This window comes from Melanostigma gelatinosum, assembly GCF_949748355.1.
Source record: "Melanostigma gelatinosum genome assembly, chromosome: 12".
Lineage (NCBI taxonomy): Eukaryota > Metazoa > Chordata > Actinopteri > Perciformes > Zoarcidae > Melanostigma > Melanostigma gelatinosum.
Genome location: NC_136645.1, coordinates 15,217,017 through 15,235,564, shown reverse-complemented (window position 1 = coordinate 15,235,564; position 18,548 = coordinate 15,217,017). Strand labels below are relative to the sequence as shown.

General features: G+C 39.7%; 1 protein-coding gene across 1 annotated transcript in view; it reads left to right on the top strand.

Annotated features, from left to right (window-relative positions):
* Nucleotides 1–18,548, top strand: part of eys (eyes shut homolog) — a gene marked incomplete at both ends in the record, with an annotated part of 142,260 nt that overhangs the window by 85,186 nt on the left and 38,526 nt on the right. Inside the window, 6 exons of the mRNA XM_079279841.1 lie at nucleotides 1,136–1,326; nucleotides 1,490–1,581; nucleotides 3,993–4,143; nucleotides 4,322–4,434; nucleotides 4,856–5,100; nucleotides 15,383–15,559. Of these exons, the coding sequence (XP_079135967.1) occupies nucleotides 1,136–1,326; nucleotides 1,490–1,581; nucleotides 3,993–4,143; nucleotides 4,322–4,434; nucleotides 4,856–5,100; nucleotides 15,383–15,559 (969 nt within the window). The remainder of the gene's footprint in view (nucleotides 1–1,135; nucleotides 1,327–1,489; nucleotides 1,582–3,992; nucleotides 4,144–4,321; nucleotides 4,435–4,855; nucleotides 5,101–15,382; nucleotides 15,560–18,548) is intronic.

Genomic DNA, 18,548 nt, shown 5'->3' with positions numbered 1-18,548 from the left:
CCTACTGAACTGTGTACTTGGTGTACAGAGAGAATATTACTGAAGATGAAAGGCAGCCATCATAACCATAACATTACAGAACTAACAGGACATTCGACTAAAACATACACACACACAAGAAAAGCTCTTGACAAATCAATAATTAGAACATTTTAAGTAGTCCATTACACTCCAGGTCTCTCGACACATTGCAAATCACAATACGGTCTGCTTCACTTCAATATCCAAAAGAAATGATTGAGAAACAAACATCCCACTCAGAAGGGGTCTAGTCTAAACTAAAGTTGCATATACAGACCACTTAACTTAGGTTGTAGCTAGGTTAAGTGCTAATAGCTTACATCAGAATTAGCTGATGCTAATAGCAATTTAGCACCGATTGAAATAAATTTCTAAGAAAAAGACAACAAAAATTACAATAATGCGACATAACTTGCTCACATAAAATGTGATCCCTGTGTTTAGAGTGCATGGTGAAATTAAACTCTCCTGGAAGGAAACACAAATGATCTTAATCCTATTTAGAACCTGGGGTAGTGGTGCATCCTTGTGGCCAAAATGAGTATTACAACAACAAATACTTAACAAACAAAAAAAAGAGCCTGGCAAAAAATATTTAAAAAATGATCCTGACAGAATGTTTATACCTGCTGAAACTGTTTTTCACCCGTTTTCACAGACAGATGAAAATAACCCTGAACAAATTATTTTCCCACTCCCATTTTTACAGATGGAAAAGAATGTAAGGAAGTTATCCGGGCAAATCCCTTTTTCATGTATCCGTGAGTCATAAACACAGTAGAGGAAACTATTTAGATCAGACTTAGAAAAGGGATCAGCCGCATAGTAACAAAACCACAAAAGTCCATGTTGAAGCCTCAGTGGCAACAAGCATCTGCCCTGCTGAGGTGTCCTCAGCCAGACTCTGAATTTTTAATAATTCTGAGGTTGCTGTTGAGTATGTCACCCTGTGCACTGACCTCCCTGTGGAGAAGGCAAGTGAAAAGTTGAGTTCTTCTTTCAGAGATCAATCTCAGCAGAATTGACAATAAAGATGCATTACCTGTACTGTGTCTTGATTTTTTGATTACACCTTTTACCCATTTCTGCTTTCTATATTTTTTGTATTTCCCAGATTCAAGCTACATTCAGTTCTTTGGGAATTCATACATGGAGTTCAAGGGTATTGACCTCAGCTCACTCAACAACATTACTGTGAGATTTCAGACTCAAGTGACCCACGGAACTATACTTTACGTGGACCAAGGACCCGCGTACGGTGATCTCTTTTTCATTAAACTCTTCATCCTGGATGGAATCTTGCAGGTAACAACTCAGGTTATACAGTTATTATGCAGGATTATATGCTCATAGTCACTGCATCAATATTTGTCACGTTTGCCCATGAAAGACAGCTATCTCACGGCCAATTTACACAGTTCATGGAGCAAAAACATGAAAAAACATGTCTTTACACTCTCTGTTTCAGTATGCCTTTTGCTGTAACGAAGAGGAAGAGGTTTCTGGGATCAGTACGTTAATTCACGTTAGTGATGGCAAGGTTCACCTTGTTAATATCAGGTATGTTCTATATTTAATTAACCTTTTGAATCTGAGTGTGAATGTTCACATCTGTGTTGTGGTTAAGCTCTGCTGCTGCATTGTGAGAGGAAAAAAACATGTTACATCAGAAGAGATCAGTTAGAATGTCATGTTACAGCTTTTAATTAATTTACAGGTTGTATTGACAAAGACATCAACCCAGATGCAGTGTTTTATGTATCTGCTTCAGGCTGGAATATATTTTCGAATGAGAAAAAAAAGGCACATTCACTATAAGCTACAGAGGGTCGAAGAAAAAATATTTTAAAATACATTTTGATCAAATAGTATTAGCACCTCAGGTGGTACTAACTTGATACTTAGTTATCCACTCATTTCAAGTGTGGCAGGCCCTTTTGTAGAAAAGGGCTTTATCTACCGGTAATACCGGGCGAAGATATATAATTGGCAGGAATCACCAGACTGAGAATGTAGATGGTATTATGAATGAGCAAATGGGCTTACATTTTAAAGAACTAAAGCAAACGTCAGAATGTGCCTATTAAAATGCATTAGTGATCACTGACCATGTTTTATTGGCTGTTCTAAAGTCTTCATTTGCAGTTTTTCATTACGAAAAGATTAACAAGCAAGAGCCAAGCACAAAATCAATGTTTAAATGATTTAAAGTGAGGCTGCATGGCCCCTTTAGTTATATTGTTCCTAAGCCCATGTGCAATCTTGCTGCCAGCCCTCTCCATTATATTCTGACATAAGAAAGATGTGGTTCAGTTTCAAGTCACAAAGTTTATTATGTATGAGCTGGAAGCCGAAACAAAGTGGCTTATGTTCAACTCCTATCAAATCAGTTTACTTTGCATTTTAGGAGAGCGTATGGAGACTCTAGTCATTGTTGCAAAGAGGCCATTGCATCATTTCTGTTGGAGCAAAGATAATCATTTGTAAAACAACGTTCTGTTTTGTTAAACTAAACTAAAATAATGGGATTAATAGAGAGAGAAAGAAATGTATTCTGGTTTTCTGAAAATTAACTTTTTAAAAGAGAAGAACAAACAGGTACTGAAGGTGATTTTGAACATACTGTGGCAAAGGTGAGCAAGTGATCTCCTGTGGAAACAAAGCTGAGTGGGAAGGTTGCCTCATGTTTCTTGGCAGAAAGCTGCACTGCCCTAAATATGCAAGTGCAGCTAGAGAGGCCTATCAAGTTTAAAGGGCTGCCAGGCTCCGCCCCTGTTTTTTCTTTTCTGCGGTGAAAATGCAACAGCAGTATGAATCAATCATAATGTTCTGCACCAACCCCTTGGAGACGTTGCAAGAAAGAGAGCTGTCATAACTAGAGGGTTGGGAGTACGGAAAAATGGTTCCGAGTGTTACAAAGCAAATTCTTTGTAATTGTCTGACGGCCGAGTTCGTCCATCTTTGTCTGATTTGACCCAGAGCTACAACACCATGGCCATCCTCAACGTCACCACCGAACTCATTATAGACTTTTAATATATCTTCCCGTCAAAGACGCTTTTCAATATGTTAAATAGAAACCCAGTGGGGCTGACTTCTCAAGGACAGTGAGCACAGTGCCCTCTGGCTGCTGGCCAGGCCGCTCTGGCAGACTGCTTCTAAATTAACCGCTTCTCCATGCTGGCTCTAGAGGAAGGACTTATGCAGCTCCGAGTTAGTGCCCCGAGTGTTTAGCCGGCATATGCAACAGCGTGCAAATCACAGGCTTAACAAATCAGACTAGATTGCTTCCTGGACCTCCTAACTTCCACTCAGGGAACAAGGGGTATCAGGAGACACTGGAGAGGAGGCTGAGCGTCCATGGCCCGAGTACCCTCAAGCTGCAGATGGTTAGTCCAGAATCTGCACTTAGGTAATTATCGTCTCTCTCCTGTTGCTCCAAAGTGGAGAATTGTTTTTTGAAATCTATGAATGGCTTCGGGGTGGGTGCAAATTAGTTGTGTGAAGGCGTATGAGATGCCTGGAGAAAACAAAATGGAGGACAGGAGTCTCACCTCAAAAAAGAATTGTGATCAATTAATTTATTACTTTGACAAAACAATTACACGCATTTTCCATTTTAATCTCAGCATTCAGTATCTCGACTTCTCAAACCACTGTTATGAAATAGGGTTTTTAAATTCCACTTTTTATGCAACTGGAAGTTGTTTTTCTCTGCAGCTGAAGTTCATCTCAGAAGCCTTTGTCCGGATCTTAGAGTTTGAAAATGCTTTTTTCTAAAGACACAATGTTGATTGAACTTGATTTCTTGAAAGGCGAGCTATTGATGTATCATCAAGGCCACAAACATGTCTTTCTTTTTGAATTATTAGAATACAGCACATAGACATTTTTGAGATTATGCAGAAGGATAACTGAAAGAGTACAATCCACCTCTTCTCTTGACATGAAATGCTCCTGCTCTTTTATAGACAACACCTGACGCCTTGTGAGGCCGAGATAACTCTTTCTGGTCATGAGAAAATCAAAAGTGCAGCAAGTAATTACTGGTTGGGAAACATCATAATACGAACAAACCACGTCTTCACAGGTGGTCTGCCACAACGATATCTACCCAATCAGGTAAGACTTACAGCTCCTACTGTGTGGTTCCTCAACTATCTACAGAAATCATAAGGTTCTTCAGCACATATATGCTTCAAGGCTACATAAATTATATATCATTCAAAAAAAAAAGTTAAATCTTGGAAAGAACTGGGAGAAACCACTCAATTGTCGAAATGTTTTGTTTTTCACTTAGAGAGCGAAACCTTTCCACAACTATACTGGCTGCATTGAAATAATTGAAATGAATGAAATGAGGAGCTTTTATACGTCTGACGCCATCGCCAGCAGCAACATAGACCGATGCAGGTAAAGTAAATGTCTTCATCATGATCTCTTCTTTTGACTTGATTTTCACGTTTGTTGTTTAGTTTTCCTGGGCTCATACATGAAAAATCACCCCAACACATTAACACACTTCTTTGTTCATATTTTGTCACTGAGATAATTAAGAACAAGTACCAGTTGACACATTTAGTTTCATCTGATGCAGTGAAATCCGATCGCATTGTTATAAATAATACTTGAGTTTTCCTTTTGGCCTCGGATTGTGATCTAAACTCTGTCTACTTTGTAAATGACTGCACTTCACGTCTACCTCTTATTTAATGAGTCATTTTTGCTGCACATGGATACAGTTCATATCTTCAGACTTCAAAGCAAATAATTCCAACGCTAAATTGGATTTTTGCTCACTGAAACGTCTACAACCTTTGCACACTTTTTACAGACATACTCTGCATGCGATTGAAGCCTCCACAACAAGTTCTTCAAATTGGACAACTCAATCAACCACCTCTGACACAGTGAACACAACAACAACAACAACAACAATGGCAGCTTCCACACAAACAACAAAACATCCAGTTTGTCTTTGCCGCAACGGAGGAACTTGTCATCAGCTGCAGCTGCCTGGGGGAGCTCTGCCTTCCTGTCACTGCCCGCTTCATTTCACCGGCACTTTTTGTGAGAAAGGTAGGCTTGGACATTTAATGACGGATTTGTACAGTTCTTATGTGGAAATGTGTTGCCGCAGTCTGTACAGAGCGTTAATGATCAAGGCAACATCTTAGTTCATTTATTTTGCACAATTAAAAAAATGAAGTAAAAATAAACAAAAGAGATTAATAATATCACAGTGCAGAAAGAGGCAAAAAGCCAACTGGGCTTATTTGTAGCCTCCACCTATATAATGTTAAAATTTCACAATATTACAGAGAACATACAATTGATATGCATAAGATAATTAGGTAGTCATACATTAATCCATTAAATACATATATAAAATATATATATAGATACATGCAAGCAGTAAAAAGCTTAAAACCCTACTCTACTGTGACCTCCATAGTTGTATCATGAAGAGCCAGCCAACAAATTATATTGTTTAATATATGCTGAGCCTCTTTGGCAAATAGGTTTCACTATGAGAGGAAAATAGAGTGAGCTGCATTCGGAGTTTTGAGCGATGTGAATTATTCAGGATATGATTAATGAAATGAAAGATCCATAAAAGCAGCTTGAACCTTCGCCGTGTGTCCATGTTCACCTCCAGCGCTCATTGAGAACGAGAACGCGACCTTGCAAGCACCCGCTCAACACTCAGCTACGTGATGTTGGTAAGCCCTGAATATCCCTGTAGAATGAACACCACACCCCCAGTCCTCGCCCCTGTCCCCACCAAAAATGATTTTGTACCGACCGCTCCGACATTGATACCGAGGAGACAGCCGTACTAGACACACATACTTCTCAGTGCACTTACAATGTGGCTACTGACGCCCCTTTCTACCTCTCTTGCCATCCTTGATTCGCTCTGACGGTGTAGAAAACAGCATCCTGTATTTTGCTGGTGTAGTCATTCTCCGTCAGTGACAACATTAGTAACACTAGAGGTGTAAATGAATTGTTTGTGAGCTTGATAAGGCAAGCCAAGCTGCTCACAACTGATTGACATTTCAGATGTTGTGTTCGTCTAGCTACAATAACTCATCCAAAAACACACAAGCACAAGTGCAATGAATAGATTAAGCTGTGTTTATCTGCTCAGATCTAATCTGCAATCATCAGCATATCCGGCCAACTTCTACCGACAGTAAAATAAATGTATTTTCAAGGCTAAGCAGGCATGTGAATCCTAAATAGTCGATATGAATCTAGTTTGTAGGTGTGCAGGTGACGCTGGAAAAAAAAAAAGACAAGCACATCCATTGTGTAGTATTCAATGCTAGCATCTATGAAATTAAGTGTTTCAAAAACTTTGAATTTTGAGTGATTTTCTGCCACTGTTATCTTTGTAAACTGCCCCACGTGCAATAACGGAAAGCTTTTCTCTTTCTCTGCAACTCATAGAGCATCGCACTAACAATGCTTTCCTTCGTGGGGTTTCAATAAGGAGATTCTCAGTAGCCACACAGTGCTGTTATGTATTGTACATTTAAAGCCTGGGGAATATGGTAAGCGATGGAAATTCTTATTAGCATTTCAGAGAGTTTTAACAATGAAAACTGGATTAATCTTCACCTTGACAACCCCTCAACGGGATTGATGCTGATAGCATAATGTTGTGTTCACTGAATACATAGAAATCTGAAAGAATGGCGCTTGAAGCTAACGTTGACAGTCATGAACATGGCTTGAGCAGCCTGTGTGCATCTCACACTCTTATTTGACACCTCTGCCATGTGTTCTAAAAATGCCAATTTACAGGTGTTTAAAAGTAATCGACTGAAATGTGACTTGTCTCTCCGGGCACTGTAACATAAAATTATGCTATTTTAAAGACTTTAATCTCATTTGTTTTCCCCATGGGAGACAGTTATGTGCTGCTTACATGACAGAGATGCTGCTTTGCTAAGACAGTTATTAAAGATGCTTTGGCCAACTTAAGGAGTGTGCATCATTCGTTGATTCGTTCACTAATTTATTCATTCATTTATTTCTCAACATTGTACCTCTTGGGTTCACACGGGTAATTACAAGTGTGCCTCAAAGTATCATCACATGTGACTGCAGCACATTTGCGGGGACATCTGCGTGACAGCGTACAAGCTTTCTAATTGGAAATTCAATTAAATTCAATTCAATTTATTTTTGTATAGCCCAAAATCACAAATTACAAATTTGCCTCAGAGGGCTTTACAATATGTACACATTTGACATCCTCTTGTCCCGGGATCCTCACATCAGAACAGGAAAAACTCCCCAAAAAACCCCTTTAACGGGGAGGAAAGAGGAAGAAACCTGTGGGAGAGCAATAGAGGAGGGATCCCTCTCCCAGGATGGACAGAAGTGCAATGATGTCATGTGTAGAACAGGATAGTGAATTACAACACATTCAATGTAATTACAGCACATTCAATGTATGACACAACCACGACAGGAGGCAACACCTGGTCCAGGTAAACCCGGATACACAGGAACCTGTGAGGCGAGAAAGCACAGAGACTCTGGTGAAGAAGCAGGTCAATAATGTGCATTAATGGTATCGGTAGTATGAAATAGTAATGTGAGTAATAATAAAAGTGATATTAGCAGTTGGAGTCAGCAGGGCCATGGTAGGAGGAAGGACCAGGGTCCAGATGAAACCATGCTCCATGGAAACCTGTGAGGAGAGGAAGCACAAGGACTCCGGGGAAGAGACAAATTCAGTACTGTGCATTAATGGTATCGGTAATAGGATTAATAATGTTAATCATGAAGATCGTAGTAGGAGTCAGCAGGGCCATGGCTGGTTGAAGAACCAGTGTCCAGATGAAACTGCGGTCATCCTGTGAGGCGAGAAAGCACAAATACTCCGGGGAAGAAGTAAAGTTAGTAATGAGCATTAATGGGACATCAATGCATACAGACGGAGGTGAAGAAGAGGAGGAGAGAGGTGCTCAGTGTAGGAAGTCCCCCTGTAGTTTTTGCCTATACCTGTTTGTCCATGGGCCGGTCCAAGGCAAGCCAGAGCCAGCCCTAACTATAAGCACTATCAAAGAGGAAAGTCTTAAGCCTACTCTTAAATGTGGTGAGTGTGTCTGCCCCCCGGACTGAAACGGGAAGCTGGTTCCACAGAAGAGGAGCTTGATAACTGAAGGCTCTGGCTCCCATCCTACTTTTTAAGACTCTAGGAACCACAAGTAACCCTGAATCACTGGATCACAGCGTTCTAGTAGGGCAGTATGGTACTATAAGCTCTTTAAGATATGATGGAGCCTGACCAGTTCGGGCTTTGTAGGTAAGTAAAAGGATTTTAAATTCTATTCTAGATTTTACAGGGAGCCAGTGCAGAGAAGCTAATACAGGAGTAATATGATCTCTCCTCTTAGTTTGTGTTAGTACACGAGCTGCAGCATTCTGGAGAGATTTAAGAGACTTATTAGAGCAGCCTGAAAATAAGGAATTGCAATAATCTAGTCTAGAGGTAACAAATGCATGAACTAATTTCTCTGCATCGCTTTGAGATAGGATGTGCCTGATTTTTTAAATATTACGTAGGTGAAAAAAAGGCAGTCCTAGAAATAAGTTTTATCTGAGAGTTGAAAGACAAATCCTGATCAAAGGTAACTCCAAGATTCTTGACGGTGCTGCTGGATGCCAGCGCAATGCCATCTAGAGAAACTATTTCACAAGATAACTGATTTCGGAGGTGTTCTGGGCCGAGTAGAATAACTTCAGTTTTGTCTGAGTTTAACATCAGGAAGTTGCAGGTCATCCAGGTTTTTATGTCCTTAAGACACGCTTGCAGTTTAGCAAGCTGGTTGGTTTCGTCTGGTTTGATCGATATATATAATTGAGTATCATCTGCATAACAATGAAAGGTTATAGAGTGTTTTCTAATAATATTGCCTAAAGGAAGCATATATAAGGTGAACAAGATTGGTCCAAGCACAGAACCTTGTGGAACTCCATAACTGACGTTGGTCTTCATCGAGGCTTCATCATTTACATAAACAAATTGAGATCGATCCGATAAATAGGATCCAAACCAGTTCAGTGCGGTTCCTTTGATGCCAATATAATGTTCCAGTCTCTGCAACAGGATGTAGTGGTCTATAGTGTCGAACGCAGCACGAAGGTCTAACAGGACAAGAACAGAGACGAGTCCTTTGTCTGATGCGATTAGAAGGTCATTAGTTATTTTTACCAGAGCTGTCTCTGTGCTATGATGCTTTCTAAATCCTGACTGAAAATCCTCAAATAAACTATTATTACACAGAAAGTCATACAACTGATTTGCAACTGCTTTCTCAAGGATCTTAGAGAGGAAGGGAAGGTTAGAGATCGGTCTATAATTGGCCAACACCTCTGGATCCAGAGTGGGCTTCTTAAGAAGAGGTTTAATCACAGCTACTTTGAAGGACTGTGGTACATGACCTGTTACTAAAGACAGGTTGATGATATCGAATAAAGTTGTGCTAATTAATGGTAGCACTTCTTTAAGCAGCCTAGTCGTTATCTGGTCTAAGAGACAGGTGGAAGGTTTAGACGTAAAAATTGTTGAAGTCAGTTTGTCAAGGTCAATGGGAGTAAAGCCATTTAAACATATATCAGTGTTTACAGCTGTTTCTAAGGTTACTCTATTTGTGGAAAGATCGGTCGAGGGCAGGAGATTATTAATGTTCTCTCTAACAATTATAATTGTATCATTAAAGAAGTTCATGAAGTCATTGCTACTGAGGTCTATAGGGATACTCGGCACAACAGAGCTGTGACTCTCTGTCAGCCTGGCTACAGTGCTGAAGAGGAACCTGGGGTTGTTCTTATTTTTCTCTATTAACGATGAGTAATAAGCTGCTCTGGCATTACGGAGGGCCTTCTTATATGTCTTAAGACTGTCTCGCCAGAGTAACCGAGATCCTTCCAAGTGAGTGGAACGCCATGTTCTTTCAAGTTTTCGCGATGTTTGCTTTAATTTGCGGGTTTCAGGGTTATACCATGGAGCGAATCTCCTTTGTTTTACCAACTTCTTTTTTAAAGGAGCAATAGAGTCTAGTGTCCTTCTCAGTGAGCTTGTAGCACTGTCGACAAGATGATCAATCTGGGTCGGACTAAAGTTAGCGCAGGAGTCCTCTGTTATATTGAAGCATGGTATTGAGTTAAATACAGACGGAATCACTTCTTTAAATTGAGCTACGGCACCATCAGATAGACATCTAGTGTAGTAACTCTTGCTTAACGGTGTACACTCCGTTAGTAGGAATTCAAAGGTTATTAGATAATGGTCCGATACAAGAGGGTTCTGTGGATCGACTATTAAATCTTCCAGTTTAATGCCATAAGTCAGAACCAGGTCGAGAGTGTGGTTAAAACAGTGAGTGGGTTTCTGTACATTCTGACAGAAACCAATCGAATCTAATAATGAAATAAATGCAGTACTGAGGCTATTGTTCTCGACATCCACATGAATATTAAAGTCACCTACAATAATTACTATACAATACTATACAATAATTATCTGTTTTAAGGACGAGACTTGATAAAAACTGAAAAAATGACTTGGAGGAGTTGATTCATTTAGGCTGACATATTCATCATTACTCACCCCAGGTTTCAGTAAGACAAAATAAATCAATATGATGATCTGATATTAGCTCATTTACTAGTAGAGCTTTAGATGACAAAGATCTGATATTTAAGAGTCCACATTTAATTATCCTATTTTGTTGTACTGTTGCGGCCGTTTTAACTTGGATTAAGTTATTTTGTTTAACTCCTCGATCGTTTATTTTAGATTTAATTAATTGAAGTGGCCGTGGGGCAGACACAGTCTCTATGTGGTTTTGCGTGAGTAACTGCTCTAATGGAAGCTCAGAGGAGTGTGTAAGACTGCAACTCTGCTTCCTGGTCTGATCTCTGTGTTGTCATGTACCAGGTCCATACAGAAACTGGGTCAGATTTGCAGAGATGAGATCTGCTCCATCCAAAGTAGGATGAATGCCGTCCCTCCTAAGCAAACCAGGTTTTCCCCAGAAAATGAACCCTGATAAGACAGAAATGCATTATAACCTGACTATGTGAGGTTATCATGCATACTAACACAATACATACAGTAAACTCCAACCACCACACCTATGAAATGAATCTGATGTTCTACATTCTCAGAATTTTGTAATTACATTTTTAAATCATAAAACCCCCAACCTTTTCCTTCCACCACCATAAAGTGAGTTCCTGCTTATCCTTTCGCTTGTCACACTCATAAAACCTTTTAAATACCAGCAGTGGCATTTTAGAGTAATTTCTGCTGACTTTGAGGAATTCCTCCTCTTCAAAAGCATTTCAGTCTCTCAGGTTAACAGAGTGCAATCTCATATGAGCACTCATCCAGCGATGTGCTTTGCAACACTGGTTCTAATAGCAGGCAGACGGAGTCCAGAGGCTGTTTACATGCTGACAAAGTCTGTGAATGTGTCAACTTTGCCGGGTGACAACCTTGTCCTCACATCGTATTGAATTAAGAATAGACGTAAGAGAAGAATAACGCCCCCGCTCCGAGTTAATTATAGATGTGTCAACTTACCCGGTGACTAATGATGTGGTCTTGTTTGTGTCCCAGATGAAATGCTGACGTGTCATACAGTATGTATCTAAGAGAAATATCACGATGCACATGAGTCCCTGCAGCCTCTTACATTATTGTTCAAGAAGATCTAATCTGCTAATAATGTCATTAATGTTCGTACTGCATGTTCTAAAATGTAGCCTAATAATTGATCATTTGTCTTGACATAAAGACCATAGATATGTCTGCTGCCGTCACTGTGGCTGCAGATTAAAGTTTTTCATGTACAAAACATACAATGTTTTATTCTAAAATATAATATACTGCAATCATTTATACTACCGGTATATCATTGTTGAGGCCATTTTACATCATGAGTACGGTACGTTTAATTTTGATATTTAAGTTTTTATTTTGGGGTTTTTTTTGCCACTTGGGGGCAGCAGCACCCAGTGTACACAACACATCGTCACCTTTTAAGGTAATATAGTGAACTTGTTCGCAAACCCCTTCTTATTTTTACATATAGCAGTGAAGAAGCAACATCAACATTGAATTGGCAAATATAAGTCCAATCTTTGCTCTCGCTCACCTCTGTTTTTGGTCTCTACCAACTCCTGAGGGAAAAATCTGTCTCTTTACCTGCTAAATGCTCGACTCTGTTGACTTGCTATAGTCTCTAAACGTGTCCGTCTGCAGTGCGGTGCTGAGCAGGTAGCATAAAGTGGGTTATTAGAGCTAAGTTACGACAGCTAAGTTAAAGGAAACTCACTATGAAGCTCATTGAAGCTGAGAGGAGCTGCAGATTCAGGGGATAATTCCCTGTAGGTTCATCACTATGGGTGACCCCTTTCACATTGTCATTTGATTGATTGTAAAATATAAATTAGAGCCACTTTAAGTAACGTGAAATGCAGTACTCTTACAGTACTACCCTACATTGTGGCATTTCTACTTTTGCCTAAGTATAGGATCTGAGTACTTCCTCCACCACTTCGTAGATGTGACAAGTAGATTCTATATTCACTACTCAATTTAGGATTAACACTATAACAAGGATTGGTAATATTAATATTTTAATGCGCAGCAAAGCGTTTAACTCCCTGCTAAAATGTACGGGATCATACTGTAAAATGTATTCCTGTAAGACGGATTTTCAAGCCTTTCTCAGACAGTACTGCACACAGAATGCCTGTACACATCTACCATAGCACCACATCGGTTAAATCACGACAATTGTATACTGTAGTTTTTTTTTTTTTAGCACATGAAGACTGTCAATCCAAAGCAGCTTTCAGACTTACTTCTCAGTCAGATTTAGTTGGTATCGTATGTGCGGCCTGTAAAATAGGAAGCTTGACGTGTGTGAGCTGTGAGTCTTATGTTTGCACCCTGAGGCTGCACCTCTGGTGGGGTGTGCCGTAATCCAGGCCAGTGCCAGGTGGTTGAGTGAGTATTTGATATCAACTAGCCAACCATAAGACAGGTTTTGTCAAGATGAAGCTAGTTCATCTGGGCGTGACAGAGTTTTAAGCTATGATAAATTGTCCCTCCGAAGAAGACACAGTGGGTCGTAGACCTTGCCAAAGACATTCTGTCAAGTGTGTAAGCATTCAATTGAAAGCTAAGTGATCACAAAAATTAGTTCCGCAGTAAATGGCTGCAAGGTATGCCAGTAGACAAAAAAGAGGAAACCAGTGAGGCAGGAAATTATTCAGACTTGGTCTGCATTGATCATGACCTCCTTTTACGGCTCATTACCTTATGTTCCTACTTCTCGTATATTTCAAAGTTGAGAGCACAGTTTTGCCCCATTTATATCTTTTCAGCAACTTTTACCAAACCACGACATCAATTCCAATGCAAAAGTGCACTCTTTTTTTCTCATTTAAAGTGCCATTCTTTTGTGGTCTAAGTTATTTAAAAACCTGGCTTTGTCAAATAAGGTGCTTCTAAATGATCTTTTTGACATTTTTACCATGACCCTCTTCAATCTAAACTAAAGCCAGTAATAACCCAAATTCTCTTATAAAACAACACTTTTATCTGTGTATTTACATCACCAGCTAAATGAGAACAGGAGGTATTTAATTGACTGTGATTAAATTTGATGTGTGCCCTTTTTTTATGAAGATTAACTACGATAAGAATAACAACATTGTATTGGTCCTTGGTGCAGCTTTCATATAGCAGGACCAGAAAGAATCATGTACAGTTAGTGAGGAGAAATAGCACATCATTTCTTAAAAGCGATCAGAAAATACTTTTTTTTTCAGGGTTGTGAGTATTTGCTGCTTTTGTGTTTGACATGAATGGCACCCGATGAGGGGTTGTCGGCTTGCTGCTTTGCCAACACACTGCCAGCTCTTTTCGCTGTAATTGCTGATGCCTTTAAAAATGAGCCAGCTCAATCTGCCTTCTTCAGAAATTGCCAACAAGCATTACAGGATTGATTAATTATTATCAGCCCAAGAAAAAAAGCTCCTCCTACAACAAAAGAAACAGCAGTTTATTATTTTCTCTTTGTAATTTGAAGTATTGGCTTTCATGTCTGCTCCACTCAACTCTTTGCGCTGCGAAGAGTCATCCATTCTAATTTGCTGCGAAAGGAGCAAGGGTTGGAAAGTGTCAGAGCACACACGGGCGAACATTTCAGGATTATCACCATTTGAGAATTGGTATGACTAATAACTCGTCTCAGGTGTTGGTCTGATGACTGATCAATAAACTGGACCAAGTCTGCGTCTTACTGACCTGTCTACCTCAAGCAGTCCAACAGTATATATCCAGACTATCCAATAGTAGCTCATAACATGAAATGTTCACGAACGTGTGCATTCAATTTTGTAATCTTGCATCAACACAGTGTGACAGTTTCCAAATTTCGAGTTTGTACAACTGCCAAAAAAAACAGGTGTCACCAGCCCATATTTAAATAAACCTGATTTCTCATAATCAGAGTATATGAACCTATTCACTGAGTTGTGATATTTACATGTGTTAACATCCAAAACCACTTGAATAATCTTTAAAACTGATTGAACCTGTATTTTTCTCTACCATTGCCACTTCTAAGCCAATCAAGGAAACCTTGAACTTTAAGACCATTGCTTACTGAACGATTCATCTTAATCAGGCTCTGTGCTCTTTAAATTGCTTTTCTTTTACTTTCTGTTCTTAAAGCTGTCAGTCATTCACAGGTCTGCTTAAAGAAATCCATTTGATCCAACATCAAAGCACCAACAAAAATGAACACATGAGTTATGAAAGGATATTCATACTTCTGTTACAATAAAAAAAACATGTTTTTGTAACCCTATGTTATGAGGATAAACTGCAGTTTTCTTTGAGAGCTGGACTCTGAAAGCAGAATCCCCTGAGCTGAAGCCGGGGTGCACCTGAACAGCAAGCCTTCCACGAGGTGTACAGTGTCCTTTTTGTAGAAGGCAGCAGATCATCATTGGCTTGTGGAGTTGATGACCTGAGCGGGGTACCTCCACCACCTCTTCTTGAAGTCATACCCCTTTTTCATCCAGTGGGAAATAACTGACAGGGCCCTGCTGACTCTGCTCACAGTCACACTATCAGTGCTGCAAAGGCACACGCCAGCCAATTCTTGCTGGTTTGTTGACGAACAAAAGCACTGTAGGGCATTGCGTTTACTCAATATGTCATTCCAAGCCTAATTGTGTATTTTTTAAGGGATATTACGATTTTCTCGCTCTATTTAAATGCATTTTATCAATTTGTATTTTTCTTTCTTTGCAGATACTACAGTACATATACTCTCATTCGATGGCACATCTTATTTGGAGCTGCTGCCCTTTTCATCCATTCTCCAGCTTGCTGGCACCAGTGATAATCTCCCTGCTACTGTCAAGGACACCACTGTTACTCTCTATTTGACAGTGAAAACAAGAGCTACACAGGGCACCATCCTCTATAGTGAGTACAGTTTTTTTATTTTAAGTATACCGCAATGCTGTGAAAAGTCACGTTTGTATTAGTATGTCCATTTTGTTACCTTTTCATATGTCTTTTTTGTTGCATGTGTCGTTTTGGGTGCACAATGATTATTTGTATTGCCTGCAATGAATGGGTAGTCTAAGCGTCATGATGCTGTCTGGACATGTTATAAATAAGGGACATTTTCTTCCCCTATTGTTACTGTCACGCTCGTTAACACTGTTATTATTTCGCCCAACCTCTTCTGTTTTTGGATCACTAATAATGTGGAAATGAAACATCAGTCTGGGCCTTGACATCGGCCTCTGATTATATTGAAAATACGATGATGTTTCTGAGTGCTGGCGAGATGGATGCTTGGCAACAGTTACGATTAAAATAAAGGGCTTGTGCAACAGTTATTGTGCCGTAGAAAAGGCAGGAGGAAGAAGAAGAAAAAGAAAACACTGAATGAAATCTGAATTGATCAAAGTTTGATAACACAATGGAGAGGATGATTACACAAAGGATGAGAAAAAGAGTGGAGTGGAGTGTTTCTTTATATTTATTATAAAACACTTGCACATATCAATGCTAAATATTAATATTAAAAATCACCGGACTGATAGAAAGTCACCTGGGGACACCGACACCATGAGTCATCGATTGTTGTTGCAGCAAATTGTGAGGCACAAAGATGGGAACTGTGTTTCCAAGGCTACAGGAGAAAGGCAAGGAAGCACTGAAACACGTTTTTTTTTTTAAGGATAATTTAACCAGTTTTCTCCCGTGACTGCCACCTAAGATACACCTGGGTCAGTTTATTTAGTTGTGGACATTCATCCTTTTTCAAAAATGCTTTCAACCACAACTGAAGATCATGTGAGAGAAGGGAGGTAGAAAATACTCTGGTGAAGGACTACGGATAGCCTCGCCTTTTGTGGACAGCAGCTGTTTTGTTGTCTCGCTGCTTGTGATCTGAGCTAATACCTAAAAGCGAACAAAGGAATCTTCATCAGAAGGAAAGAGCTGGTCGGTCACATGGGGACCCAGGATTGGACTGACCCTTTACACCAACCGTGAGCTCTCCATTCTACATCCACCTCTTGCCTCCTCTTTGTTCCCACACACGCATACAAACTCTCTCTCGTTTCAGAAGGAGATTGGAATAGGTAGGCCCGGCGGCCAATGAGTAGACCCTCTTAACAATAGAGCATTGTTTTGGGAGGAGATGAGTCTGTAATGTTTTAGGGCTTGAGAAAGCTGAGCCATGAGAACTTTGTTCCATTCATCCAGCTTTGTGCGTATTATACATCTGTATGTATCCATATATTAAGTACCAGCCAGCTAAGAGGCGAAGCCACCACATGAATGCTTGGTTCTGCGGGTCCTCTAATGAGTCCAAAAAAACTGTGTGTCTCGGCGGACCACAATTGCAGCTCCTCGCTCTAAAAAAGTGCAGCCACCTTGATCCTTGTTTCCCATGTGACACCACAGCAAGTCAGGTGCAAGTCCAACAGAACTGTAACCACCAATGCACTGTGCGGTGATCACAGTTGATTTATTCCTCACAAACCGGGAACAGGCATCACCACGTTCATCTTGCTGGTGTAACCTTGATCAACCCCTTATCTGTGACACCGTCTACAGGTGTGTGGCCTCTTTACATTTACAGACCAATTAAACATTGCAGTACACCACAGGGTTCATCTGCACTTTCCCTCATTTTTGATTATCTGTATCATTTAACTGACCATGTTTGGGGGGTGAGCAGTATGCTGAAGTCCAAGTGTAAAATGCCCCCTCAGAAACCCGAAACATGTGATGTTAGTGGCACTGCTTGCAATTACAAATAGGTCATTTAAATTTTTTTTAATAAATCATGTTTGATCTGCGTTTTTAAATATACATTAGCTTGTCTCGCCATTTTCTGGATTCAACAGTGTCAGCAATGGTGTGCAAAGTAAAAAACAACAACAAAAAACGTTTTTTGTACTTTTGTACTAAGAGTTGCATTCCTTGGAGTAATAATAGCTTGACTTTTCCTTTTCTGAGCTGACATTGGCCTCCCATGATGGCTGCTGAGTGCCTCAGTGTCCCACCAAAGACTTAAATCTTTGTATTTAAGGAGCTATTAATTACCCATCTCTCAAAACCTAATAGGGCTCTAAATTAGTGCTTTATATGAGGTTGGTGCACTTGAAAGGTCAGTCAGCTGAGCCTTAAATACACATAGGCAATTGTTCTATCAATGTTAAGTCAAACAGTACCCTCTCTGACACAGGCGCTTAATTAAAGATAAGTGACATGTTTCCAATTAGATGTATTTCAATATAAATTTACTAGCATTTCTCCTCTCAAATATAACTATTCCCTAACTGTTATTTATATATATATATATATGTGTGTGTGTGTGTGTGTGTGTGTGTGTGTGTGTGTGTGTGTGTGTGTGTGTGTGTGTGTGTGTGTGTGTGTGTGTGTGTGTGTGTGTTTGGACTAGCCTGTTAATCATTTCTTGGTGAATTTAGTGGTTCTAGTGGTTCTAATGATAGGTTTGAGAACAGAGCAGCCGAATAATTTCGAAGCAGAGCTTTTCAAACGCTGCCCAGTACTTGAATTAACATTTACGTTGGGATGTTTTTGGAAAACCAGCACATTACATGGACAAAAAGAACACAGCTGTAGGGAACTCTCAGTATATTTCTCAGTCATGTTCTTCTTCCTAGATGCTTTTCAATACTTGATTGAAGATACCTTTACAATTTTCAAAAGCCATGCACATCATATGAAGGACTTTGCATTCATAAACTTAGAAATACACCAAAGAAATGGTGTTCTAACAATGCAAGTTGTTCCCTCAGTGTTCTCATTATTCGTTTTCATATCCCCATGTGTGCAGTGTAAGTCAATAGCAAACAGGGGGAAATTGATTTGCCTTTCAAATCTGTGATAATAAAGACATGGACATTATCAATATATTTGTATATTA